This window comes from Macrosteles quadrilineatus, unplaced genomic scaffold (genome assembly GCF_028750875.1).
Source record: "Macrosteles quadrilineatus isolate MER2022 unplaced genomic scaffold, UCM_ALF_1.0 Scaffold_2__2_contigs__length_208266976, whole genome shotgun sequence".
Classification (NCBI taxonomy): domain Eukaryota; kingdom Metazoa; phylum Arthropoda; class Insecta; order Hemiptera; family Cicadellidae; genus Macrosteles; species Macrosteles quadrilineatus.
The window spans coordinates 187,101,829-187,115,175 of NW_026542595.1; the positions used below are offsets into that span (position 1 = coordinate 187,101,829).

Below are 13,347 nucleotides of genomic sequence, written 5' to 3' on the forward strand. Positions count from 1 at the left end.
CCACCAATGATTGGTTGTATTTACGTCCCAGCCTAGGTTATGAGTTGGGCTCCAATACAATATCAATGAAATTGTTGAAAATGTCAATTGCTTTGTGGCTCAGCATGCAATAGAGTTTTATTTTGGATCAAACAAAATTCTATGTCCATCCAAGCTACTAACATAAGTTGAAATTAACCAAGCTGCACGTTGAAAATTATTTTCCTACAGTCACCCGATAAAGTGGGCTTCCTTGCACTGATTATAGAAGCCTACAGAAAGCTGCCAATTGCATCATTAACATACTTTTTCCGCACACCAGTATTCCAACCAAACAACACAAAACAGCGTGCTTTTATTATACACGTAATCTGTGTACGCTTGAAAATAAGTTGGCAACACTTAAAGATATTACGACTACGACCAGCTGGTACAGCGTTTCCCATTTCGTTCAGTGACGTGAAGCTGGCCCGTCCACTCCAGCACACTTTTTTTTTAATGTATACAAAAAAGTGTGCTCTTTATAACGGGTTTAAAAAAAGCGTGCTCTTCTTATAATTATGATATAATCAATTGTATTTGGACCTTGGACGGGCTAGAATCATGGCTGGCCCACCCATTTCAGCTACGGATCTATAAACCATGCCAAAAAAACTGTGCTGAAAGTGTGCTCACAGGAATCATAAATAAAAAAATGTGCCTCTCTCGTTAAAAAAAATCACCCCTAATTGGCAAGGGTAATAAAATGTCGAATTCTGTCCACACAATCATAAGGTTTTTGCAGACCTACTTCCTTCTTTGAACTACTTTTACCTTACTCTGTGTATGCATTATTTGTTGATGAACACCCATTTAATTGATTTAGCACACACTAATTTTGCAAAGGAATTGTAAGCCAATAACTTTGATGATTATAGAAAAGAATAAAAGGTCCCAATGAAAAATGCAAGTCTAATGAATAAAGGGAATATATTTATTTGTAAAGTTGCAACAAATAGTAAAGTTGTTAAACAAACATGATCTTAAAAATGGATACAATACTTCCCTCAGAAGAGTTAAAGCTTAGCATTTTATAATTTTGTCAAAGTCATACGATTGGTAGCGGGCACACTTTTTATTATTAATGGTTCCTGTGAGCACACTTTTAGCATAGTTTTTTGGCATGGTTCATAGATCTGTAGCTGAACTGGGCGGGCTGGATCATTTTATTACCCTTCCCAATTAAGGGTTATTTGTTTAGTAACGGGGGGGGGGCACACTTTTTTTATTCCTGTGAGCACACTTTCAGCACAGTTTTTTGGCATGGTTTATAGACCTGTAGCTGAAATGGGCGTGCCAGTTGTGATTCTGGCCCGCCCAAATACAATTGATTATATCATAATTATTTTGTTCGCATTTAAAAAAAAGTGTGCTGGAATGGGCGGGCCAGCTTCACGTCGCTATTTCGTTCAATCATAGACTAAGGAGAATTCCTCCTTAAGACGAAAAATTACCTTAGGCCCTACATATTTGCTCGGACAACGGGCTCCCAAGATTAAGCAAGCATAGAAAGAAGCAGCGTGTATAACTGCATAACTGCCGAAACTGTAATAAGAACATAGCAAAGAGTAGTAAATAAAAAAAACGAATATACATTAAAACAATAAGTAGTAAACAGGAAATTAATAATGTAACACAATAAAACCGGTCAAAAATAGTAAAAACAAGAACGCATTTAGCTGTTAGTGTATAGTTTAACGACAGTAGGCACAGGCACCTGCAAAGTGCATAGGCCTACTAAAATGCAACCCAAAGTAAAGGGGGCGATGAAATTAAATGGGAATGTCAACAACTTCGAAACAAAATCGGATAAATCAATTAACATCCTAGACTCCCTCGTCGAAGTTTTAAAGAGTAAAAAAAAACTCCTTTATGAACGTTCAGCAATGTAACATCATTACACAGCGTGAAAACGTACCTAACCTAAAAAATGTTTGAAGCTCGACAGAATACAACTACTGAAAGTAATTAAAAGAACAAAAGAAACCCAGTAGAGATAGAAATCTAGAAGAAAAGTAACACTTTCATGTGGCCAGCTGATCTAGTTCAGTTGATTGAGATGCGATGCGTCGCCTTCGCAAGGTCACACGTCCGATACACCACCGTCGCCATCTTGGTCTTGCTTGACCAGATCTAGTTCACTTTTTGCCCGCTCGTATTAGGCAGCACCGTCGCCGCTGTCACCCCACATTCATTGATCAGTTCGCTTTCTTTGTTTCTCTATGTCTTCGTTGGTCTGTGATCGAACCTTCTCTGGTTCCTGTTCTGGTGACACACTGGCATCGCACCGGAAACGCGCGAGAACATTTCTTAAATAAGGAAGCAGTTTCCAGTTTTCTGAGGTTTCATTCATTATTTCTAGGTTACAGTTTGTACCTGTCTGTACTGTATGGGATGATGGAAATTGGTAATCATACTGACACTATTGTTAACAGTTTTCCTTGTTTCATATTTTGATAGTTATATTTTATAACCGGCAAATAATCAGGTATAGATACAACCTTTTGATAGATCATGATCAATTATCAATTATTTAAGATGGGGACGCCACTATGTGCGTATTTTAACCCAAATATGAGTGAAGGATGAGTGTAGGATGAGTGGCGCGATCTTGTAGTCTTGTTAGTGACTAAGGCCGACATGTTCCTTAGACACAGCTGTTAATTAATAGCCCATGCAGCTAATGGGAACTAAGGGACCTACAGTTTATTGTGGAATCCGAACCACATTTTTTCCTCGTAATTAACGAATTGGTCTACTCTAATTATTAGGATAGTACTGCGGATAGTCGTACGTAGTACTCACTAGTGTGGACGTTAAATTCATTGAAAACACATACTAGGTATAATATGTAGCTTTTTGTTTTACAAAACAAAAATTAATTAAATAAATATAAAAAGTAACAGTTTTCATAGTTGCCTACAGGAAGAAGTACTTGGTTTTCTAGCTTGAACAGCTTCCCTTGCACTTAAGATCCTTGATCCTTCTTGTCTCCACCCTTGCCTAGGACTATGACACATACTCAGTCTGGTCAATTTTTTTAGGTATTGGTTGATGTGGTATTTAAAGTGTTTAATATTCCAGATTCCACAATATCAGAGTTGAAACTTTATATGAGTAAAAATATGTAACAATATAAATATACCATAAATTTCATTAATTTCAATCATATAACACATTTCATCTTATCATCTTTACAAGAGCTGACATTTCATTAACCAGAAAAATATGACAAGTTTCAATTAAGAGTTTAAATAAAATGACCTCTAGGTATATAACATATAACACCAATCTACATGTACAATACATACATGTTCTAAAATAATATTCTGATTGCGTAGCTCGGGTATGGAACAAAACTATATGGCAGCTGAAGAAGCAATGACTATATTTACACAAAACTGTCAAAGAGTATTTTAGGATGTGGAGGATAAATATAATTAACAAACACAGATTCACTTTTTAATCTGAAAACTTGGCATGAAGTGAAAATACAACAAAATACAAAAACTGGGCTGGAAAAAAAAGTCTTGACATCAGATATAAAATTGCCATTACCAAAATGTCTTATGGTGAAGTAAAAGTGACAGATATCTACCATATGCTGGTGAACAGATGATGAATATGACCTTGAAGGGAATGACATGCAAGACAGTTTGGCGTGGTTTGGCACTGCAATCAAATCTTAGACTTGGTTTGGCGATTGTGTGTTTTAAATAAATAAACAGCAACTACGTTTTCTTGGAAAGAGTAAGGCTATTGTGATAGCGACAGTGAAAACATTAAAACAGGAGGAAGTAAACTTTTGAGGTATGTAATAATATTGACTGAAATTGAGTAAAAGATGTGGCGCGTGTTCTTTGTATCAGGCTTTGTAATGATTGGTTATCGAAATTACCTTATTTGTTTATCAATTTTAGAATATTTAACTGTCCATTTTAATTCTATAGGAAAAGCAGTATATAAAGTTTACAAAGCAACTTCAATTTCGTTGAGTGGATTTAGAGTTGTATCCAATAAAACAATCCAGAGCAATAATTACAACTAAAATTTTCAAACTTTAACAACTCCTAAGCTTTATAAATTTTGTTTTAGGAAAAATGAAAACATCTGTTGTGTTAGAAACTGCCATACAATCATTATTTCTCACCTCTCATGTTTTCGGAGCACCCAATGTTAGAGATAGCAATACGACATTACATATCCTGGTAAGTCATACTTTTGTAACTAAATGTATACTACTAGTTTAATGCTTAACAATTCACAAACTAGAAATATTAATTGGAAATAGAAAATTATATTATACATATAATATATATAACACGTTCGCTACCGATAGCCACATATTTGCGCCGCTATGGTCATTGCCACGGCCTGAGGTATACATTCTAATATTTTGGTGATTCGGTGGCTCAGTCGGTAGCGTCACTTCGGGCCCAAGACAGCGACGTCGTGGATTCGGATATTGGTCACTGCAGCAAACAGTTTATCAGTACAGTTCACCTTCGTACTGTAGTGGCTCACTCCTTGCTTTGCTGGAAAAGATCCACGCACGGGCAGTTATTCTATGTGAACGGGCAAATGCAAGATTAAAAAGGCCGCAAACCTCTTTAAAAAAATTTTCACATAGACCGGGTTTCACTCGGTTAACAATACACACAACTGCGGGCCAGTGATGAAAGTAAAAAACAGTTTTGCCAACTATCATCATATCCACAGACCAAGTGACGCACATATGCGACAGACATCCTGTAGACCACTGCAGATAATGCAGGGCCTTCAACTAGACCGTTTACAATGGAATAGCTTTTTAATAACATTGGGTCACCCTCACACCGACGCAAATATGCCACGTTAGTCTATTTTCATATGACCAGTCGTCGCATATATGCGACACCAGTTTATGGGTGAAAACCAGCCGTCACATATATGTGTTACTGGTCAATAGGAATGAACAAATTAATACTATTACGGTAGTGAATGTGTTAACAGTCACTTAAATTTTCAAATGAATATATATTTCACAAATAAAATTATGAGAGGTTGATCAAAGTTTCTAAATTCTTCTATGTACAAAATTATGAGAGGTTAATCACAATTTCTAAATCCTTCTATGTACAAAATTAGGAGAGGTCATCAATACTTTTATGCCCTCTACGTACAAAATTAGGAGAGGTCATCAATACTTTTAAGCCCTCTACGTACAAAATTAGGAGAGGTCATCAATACTTTTAAGTCCTCTACGTACAAAATTAGGAGAGGTCATCAATACTTTTAAGCCCTCTACGTACAAAATTAGGAGAGGTCATCAATACTTTTAAGCCCTCTACGTACAAAATTAGGAGAGGTCATCAATACTTTTAAACCCTCTACGTACAAAATTAGGAGAGATCATCAATACTTTTAAGCCCTCTGTGTACAAAATTAGGAGAGGTCATCAATACTTTTATGCCCTCTATGTACAAAATTAGGAGGGATCATCAATACTTTTAAACCCTCTACGTACAAAATTAGGAGAGATCATCAATACTTTTAAGTCCTCTATGTACAAAATTAGGAGGGGTCAGCAATATTTTTAAGCCCTTCTACATACAAAAATATGAGAGGTCATCAATATACTTTTAAGACCTACCATGTAGGAAATTTGAGCCTTAGTTAAAATTGTCGGAAATACAATGGAGTTCATATTTAATTAACAGCAATTCAAAAAAGATTACGGTCTCAATAACTATGAAATTTATAGTTAAAAGGTTGCATGATTGCAGGAAGAGGGAAGTTCATTTGTTTGTAAAACATCCCAGAAGTACTTTAACTTATCAACATTTGACTTTGATCCTCGCAGCGTACTCTTTGATGATACCGCATGCCTCAGTATGCAAATGTTCAAGGAAATGGGATTTGTTAAACATTTTCACATTCCTCCAGAAAACCTTTACAGGTAAAGAGGTAAATAAACTACAACTTTTTAGCATGGTTACATTTGTTTAGCAATAAAATGAATAAGATTAAATCAATCCAATATGACACAAATTTTTCAACTTCAAAAGTTCACCCAACACACTCTTTCCTCCCTTGCTTACGTTTTGAACAATATAGGCTGAATCGTTAGCGTAATGGGGATAAAACAGGAGTTTCGGCTCTGACCATTGATCTTCTTTTTTATGCCACTTTACTGATAAAAACTGCCCCGTTTGATCAAATTATTCTAGCACACTATTGTAGCAAGGTTTTAAGATCCATTTAAAAATTATAGATATTAAAGAAATCAAACAGAAAAATTAATACGGGATAAAACAAAGTTTTCATTACAGTAAAGCGGAGTAAAACGGGGCTTTTGTTTTGGTCAGAGGGAGACACTGGTCATTGTAGTGTTGTTGACTGATAGATCTGAAGCATTGTCTCAAACGAACTAAGAGGAGTAGCATGGATGAGGAGAACATAAAAGTTGAAATTTCAGATAACAAACATTTAGTACATTATTACACAAATAAAATAATTCATAATTTTGTAGTTTGTTAATTTGTAATTTTCAGGTTCATCCTAAGAGCACAGGAAGGTTATAGAAATATTCCCTACCACAATTGGGACCATGGATTTGCAGTGCTCCATTTTACATATGCAGTCTTAAAAAGCTGCAATCATACTCAAAATAATTGTTTTACGTAAGTTAAATTGGTATTAACTACAGTAGGTAGTGTAAGGGTTTTTGAGGATGGAGATATTTACTCTCAGATGATAAAATATAGGGTGCACTTCATCACAGCTTCAGCTGTAAGGCCCCTATTACACGAGGTAGCCTGGCGACGTCGCCAGCGGCAGTAGCTGGCGACGCACTGGCCACCAAACCTATAACCAGTTGAGTAGCCAGTTGAGTAGCCAGAATTTTACCGCCGTGGCGCCGTTGTTGTGAGTGCTTGTCTTGCACTTGTACTTGTTATGAGCGGTGTTTACAGTGAATAATGAGTGATTATAAGTATCTTCTCCTTCTGTTACTTCTGAAGAAAAGGAGGCAAAGGAAGAGAAAAATGTACGTTCATCCAATGCTTGGTGCAAGAGAATCAAAAGGGTTATATTACACCCTTTTTGATGAGCTCTGTGCGGACAATAAAAAATGTTTCAATTATTTTCGTATGTCACAATCCAGTTTCTTCGAGTCATAAAGGATGATATAGACATTTTATCAACTGAAGTGAACAATTCACACACTCACAACACAACAGAACGCAACACAACAGTGTGCAAGTACCTCCGTGATATGAACTAACCGAGTGGCGACGTGATACTGGCGACCTAGTGTAATAAGCTCCATATGCTACAACGCAGCGTCGCCAATATGGGTAGCCAGTGGCTACCACAGTGGCGACGGGGCTCGGTAGCCAGTCGGTCGCCAAAGTGTGGCTGCGACGCTGGCTACCCTCGTGTAATAACATCCATAAGAATCAATGCCCCATGACAAGCTGAGTAGCCAGTTTGGTCGCTGGCGACGTCGCCAGGCTACCTCGTGTAATAGGGGCCTAATAGTAGACAGCATAGAAATGGTCCTATTTGGTGGCCTATTATGTGATTTTTAGGACATTATAGAATTTAATAACTGTTGTAAATTGAGGAAAAATTTGAATTTGACTATTTTTGTACTGTTCAGAGATACAATCAAGTTTATTAAAGGCTAGATTATTTTATTTAATGAGGCATTTTACAGACAAGTTGGTTGTAATTGTGTCTGTATTTCTATCAATCTAGGTTGCTGGAAGGACTGGCACTGCTTACTGCAGCTATGTGTCATGATCTAGACCACCCTGGGACCACCAGCCAATACCAGGAGGCCATCAACAGTGATATAGCACAGAAGTACCGAGGGCTGGGCAGTATCTTGGAGGTAAACGACTAATGTGTAATGGATCAATTTAGTTTAGGTCGAAGGCCATGTACACACGAAAACATTGTATTGCACACTAGGGCGGGTCAGAAGATCCGTTGAGTAAACGTAGCAGTATCTCATTACACGACCCATGCTTCCTGATGATGAGAGAGATTCACTTCTCTACTCACCAGCAATGAAGTAAGATGCAGGTCTACTTTTATAAATGAGCCCGGTAGAGGTTTTAGGTTTGTTGGGGTGTAAGGAAGATAAAAATTCCCCCACAATGTAGGTAGAGAGGTGCGCAATCATCTCTCGGCCCATAGTGTATCACATGTAAACCACGGGCCTGGATGTAGGGTATAAACATATTGTATGATTTCTTTAGCCATCCATCCAAAATAATCTAAGTTGTGAAAACTTTCAGCCAAATAAAATCTAAGATAATCCTTCTTTTCAAAGAAAATTCCAAGTTGCCAAGCCGTTTAAGGCTGAGCAGCCCAAGGTAAAGCCATTAAATGTTAAATGTTACCATAGATGATTTATAGTAGTTTAGAATTACATTGTCGATCATAGCTTTGTTAACTACCCACAAAGGCCAAAGACATTTACCAGTTTTGATTTAGTTTCTTAGAAAAATTATACTTTTAACACAAATAGAAAAACTAGTACGGTAAGCAAATAAGGAAATTCAAATTGTATTTCAATATTTTGAAATGTTAATTTTTTATTTTTATTTTATAAATGTGTACCATATTTATAATTCTTTGTGTATATCTTTTTACGTTTTTAATGTGGCACTTTTTAAAATTTTTGTAAGGGAGTGGTTCGATCCAATACCATTATTATCAGACGAAATTAATCATTGATCTTAATTCTTTCAGAGACATCATATTGAAAAAACGTTGAGCATCTTTGAACATCCAGGGACCAACTTTATTGCACAACTATCCGAGACTGAACATAAAGAATTCATAGATCTCGTTAGACGAATTATCCTCGGTAAGGTCTGTGTTCGGCTTGAAAAACCTTACATCATTATACTGTATAATATTTTATATACAACAAAGACACAATTCATGTTGACTATGGTGTCTGGGGTAGTTACTCCTAGTGTTGCAGTAATTCTCTCTGCTTTATTCCAGAATTAACAGGAGGATAAAAAAAAAATAGGCGAGTGAGCCCCATAACAATTTACCAAAAGATTGTACTTTGAGGGAACATTTTTTTTTTCATATACAACTTTTGGACAAACAATATTGTAATATTTCTTTTTTAAATTCTCCTAAAATTTATTTATTTTAGGGTTGTTTTTTTACAATGCAAACTAGCATTTCTATCAATTTTTAAATAAGAGACTTCTTTTAAACACTTATTTCTATTTCCAGTCACTTACATGGATTGCACATGTTTATAGCAATATTTATGTTTAAAGAAGGTTCTCTTCAGAAGCATTCATTACAAATTCATTTGACTAATTTAAATATCTGTCACCCAGCTGTGTGATGTAAGGGAGTTCCTCTATAAGAATTCTGTACCATCTGAATAACAGTAAGCGTTTTTTATGAATTTAGTTCTTGAATTTCTCAGTCAAAAAATTAATTTGTTATTTTGTATACAAATGTTAAAGTTTGCTTTCTACTACAGCAACAGACCTAAAGAAACATTTCCAAGTTTTATTGGAAGAGCAGACAATGGCGAGTGAAGGTTATAACAGAACTAACGCAAGACATAGAGAATTGTTACGATCAGTCGTCATCAGCTCGGCGGATCTGAGTGATCTGACAAAGGGACGGAGAACTGTGAGAAAATCTGCTGTAAGTTCTCAACGATCTATCTAAAAGTATCTCTTCTCTTGGGTTAAGTAGATGATATTTAACAAAAACGCTATTCTATATAGAGAATGAGGCAATTTTTTTTAAATGCATTCTAAAAAAAATAAAAATAAAAACAATTTTGAAAATTTAAGAAGTTGTTTGATGAGCATTTTTGTTAATAGGGTAATTTATTTACGACCTGATGATTTTTCCACCCCTCCTAAGACCTACAGTATAGATACTACTAGATATAAAGTTAGACTTACCTAACAAAGGGAAAATTACAATAACTTGTAATTCGAATTAAGCTTAAGAAAAAGCTTTTTAAAACAAAAAATCTATGTTTGCAGAAACTAGTCAACATGGAGTTTTTTGACCAAGGAGATAAAGAAAAGGCGATGGGACTATTGCCTCTAAAAATGATGGATAGAACACACACCAACATAGCAGAAGAACAGGCTAAATTCATCTCCAAAGTGGTCATGCCTGTTTATCGGTAAGGTTTGAAATTTTTACTAAATATGATAAAAACTGTTATTGCCTAGAATTTATCAGGTAAACTTTATCGTTTCTATTTTGTATCATTCTGAATCCAAAAATAGCCATTTCTTTTATCAGCTGAGATCTTCAAAAATCATCAAACTCTACTAACCATACAAATAAGATCAACAGACTTTGTCTGTACCAAAATTTACATTTCTGTACGAAACAAAATGTTCTACTTTAAACAATTGAAGTTGTGGTTTTGCTCAGTAAGATCTTTTCTACAACCCGCTTAACCTTGTATGTAAAACACTGTCTTGGTCCAAAATTGGTCAATTTCATGACTAGCATAAGTATGCAGTAACTGAAAAATTAGATTGAGAAAAAACAGACAAATATTACTTTTACGATAACCACCATTTTAAAACTATTTTTTTTTTTAACTATGAAGTAGGAACATTTTCCTTGGAAGCAAGATAAACAAATAGATGAACAGGCAACTTTTTCTCTTCTGACATTAGCATTACAATAAATTAAAAATGTGATTCAAGTTACACTACAATGGAATGATGAATACAATGTAGGCCTATTGTATATTAAACTACAATTTATCATAAATATTTTCTGATTTCCAGGGTACTTGCAGCATTGTGTCCTGAAGTCCAAGGTTGTATAAATAAATTGGAAAACAATTTACAGTTTTGGCAAAATGCTATGTCCTACTTTGAAGAGCAATCAAACAGAAACCGAAGCCAGTTAGAAATACTCGAAGATGTTGAACTTGATAAAATCTCTCTCTTCAGAAAGAATAAAGATTAAGAACCCAGTGATTATGGTTACTAGAATTTGAGGCACCAAAACTAAGGGAACTCAAGTTTCTTGTCTCCATCCACCATCCCCCACCCTCAAACAAAAAGTAAAATAGTGAGCAGTATCAGTATTTTTTTTGCATTAACAATTATGATAATCTTTTAGTGAGTAGGTGAATTGGCCATGGTGTGTAGGAGTCAGAAGTCATAATCTCGTTTTCGGCACGTAAAACGGCACACAAAAACGTCTGTATACAAGGGTTTTTAGAACACTGTTCATTGAAAACTTTTAGTCAGATATACAATCATAATTTTTCTTCAGAAGGTTTTTAGCAACTTTAACTGCTCGTTCTGCCTGTCCATTGTTTGTGGAAACATCGGGCTGGAAGTAATCAGTTCAAAGTGGTATTCCTTAGCAAACTCCCTGATCTCTCTCAAATTGAATGGGCTGTTAACAGACCTTAGAACAGAAGGCAAGCCATGTCTAGCAAAAATGCTTTTCAAGGTCTTGATTAATGAAGGGGCATTTTTTTGTTCACTTGAACCAATTCTATGTTTGTACTTGGAAAAATAGTCTTGAATGACTGGATAGGTTTTTCTTTCATGCTGAAGCAGATCAGCTCCCAATACTTGCCACAGTCGATCAGGTAAAGGTTAAGGAATGAGAGGCTCATAAGGAATATGTGAATTTTCAATGCAAATAAGGCATCCCCCCACCTTTTGTTTGAAATCATTAGTTATTCCCGGCCACCAGATGGCATCACGAGTTCTTGTAATACACCTGTTAACACCTTGATGTTCAGTGTGAATACTGTTCAGAACATCTGCTTTGATTTTACTAGGCACAAATAATCTACTGCCATGGAGAATTAAGTTGTTATAAAGCACCAAATCACCTCTTTCGTTAAAAAATGCAGTTTTCTTCAATTTCGTCCAATCACCAGATTGAATCGCATCTTTCAATACACCACACAAGTTATCCTCAGCTTGGGCTCTCTTTATTGTTGCCAATCGCCTGTCAGTGACGGGAATGGATGACATTACTTGACAAACGTGAATTTCCATTTCGTTTAAGATATCTCCAGTGTTGTCTTCATACCTCAGAGCCGACGGGCTCCTTTATAAAATATCAGGAATAAAGAAGTCTTTGCCTTTTTCGTGATGGATATCAAAGCTGAAAGGTAGCAACACCAAGAATTTGGACAATCGGTAAGTGATCGGTAATGAAATCAAAAGATTTTAACACTAACACAAATTGAAAAAGACGTTCGCAAGCCCATGTTAATGCCAGAGCCTCATTTTCTATTTGATCGTATCTCAAGAACCCAAACAGACAAATAAATCTCTGTTCAACTTCACTGAGACTTGAAATGAATTTAACTGGCCGACAAATTCCATTGTGCCGCTTTTCCAATACTCCACCGATCCCAAAGCCTGATGAATCTGCACAAATCCTCGTAGGCTGCTCTGGGTCAAACGTAACAAGCGACACACCTTCAGTAACTATCCTTGATATACTCAAATTGCCTCGATTTTATATATATATATAAATTTGAGCGCATTGTGTTTTTGGCTTCTATGGACCTCAAAACTAAATCCATCCCAGGTCCAGGTCTTACCATGAGTTTAGTTTTTTTTTTTTTTTTTTTGTTAGCTTATTCGCTATATGGGAAATTTGCTAAAACAGTATTCAAGTTGCAAAGTTGTGTTTACTTTTAGCTTTTAATATTACTGTGGTAAAAATTGGATTAAATTCACCATTTAGAAAAAATATTAAAAATTAAATTCAGTTCAGGACTTAAATTTACAAATTAAATTCCAACAGAAAATCTACTGTATAAGTAAACAGTAGTACAAATGGTATAGGTACCTTGTCTTTTTCTGCCTTCATAGCTTTTCAAAATTTGCTTTAGTATTTTATTAGTTGTCAAGCATTATAAGGCTAATGGTAGGTAAACAAATACAACAAAACACTATTTTACCTTAAATTAAATTTATTAAATTTATTTCTCTCCACCACACAACACAATATGAGCTCTGGAAGACAGTTCAGTGCTTAGTTAATAATTCTGTAATCTAAATGAACAAATAAGTAGTATACTACTTAACAGGAAACCTAACTGTTAACAGCATTCTTTTTAAGAATAGGATAGAACTTTTACAATATGTAACACCGGTTGTAACAACAATGAGAACCAACGTGGTTCATTTTGAAAATCGCAACCTTCAATGGATTTTTAAAAACTAAGATATTATTTTAAGGAACTTATTTTTTAAAGCTAGTTTTCATGAGATTGTACATTAGACAAAGAACGGGGTACAATTGATGAGGAGTTTGGAGCACAAGATTAGTTAGAATATA

The 13,347-nt window shown here is 35.5% G+C and overlaps 1 protein-coding gene across 2 annotated transcripts; it reads left to right on the plus strand.

The window, feature by feature from the left end:
- The first annotated feature begins 3,722 nt into the window (after positions 1 to 3,722).
- On the plus strand, positions 3,723 to 11,102 carry LOC128987499 (cGMP-dependent 3',5'-cyclic phosphodiesterase-like). 2 transcript variants are annotated; one of them, XM_054408377.1, is made up of 9 exons: positions 3,723 to 3,828; positions 4,114 to 4,226; positions 5,784 to 5,956; positions 6,552 to 6,680; positions 7,759 to 7,894; positions 8,761 to 8,878; positions 9,524 to 9,693; positions 10,044 to 10,189; positions 10,812 to 11,102. In XM_054408377.1, exons 2-9 carry the CDS (start codon positions 4,119 to 4,121, stop codon positions 10,993 to 10,995), a joined length of 1,164 nt encoding a protein of 387 aa, XP_054264352.1. In that variant the 5' UTR covers positions 3,723 to 3,828; positions 4,114 to 4,118; the 3' UTR covers positions 10,996 to 11,102. The 2 variants fall into 2 exon arrangements, with proteins under 2 accessions (XP_054264352.1, XP_054264353.1); XM_054408378.1 differs by lacking the exon at positions 4,114 to 4,226 and having other exon boundaries at positions 3,742 to 3,828.
- The last annotated feature ends 2,245 nt before the right edge of the window (positions 11,103 to 13,347 follow it).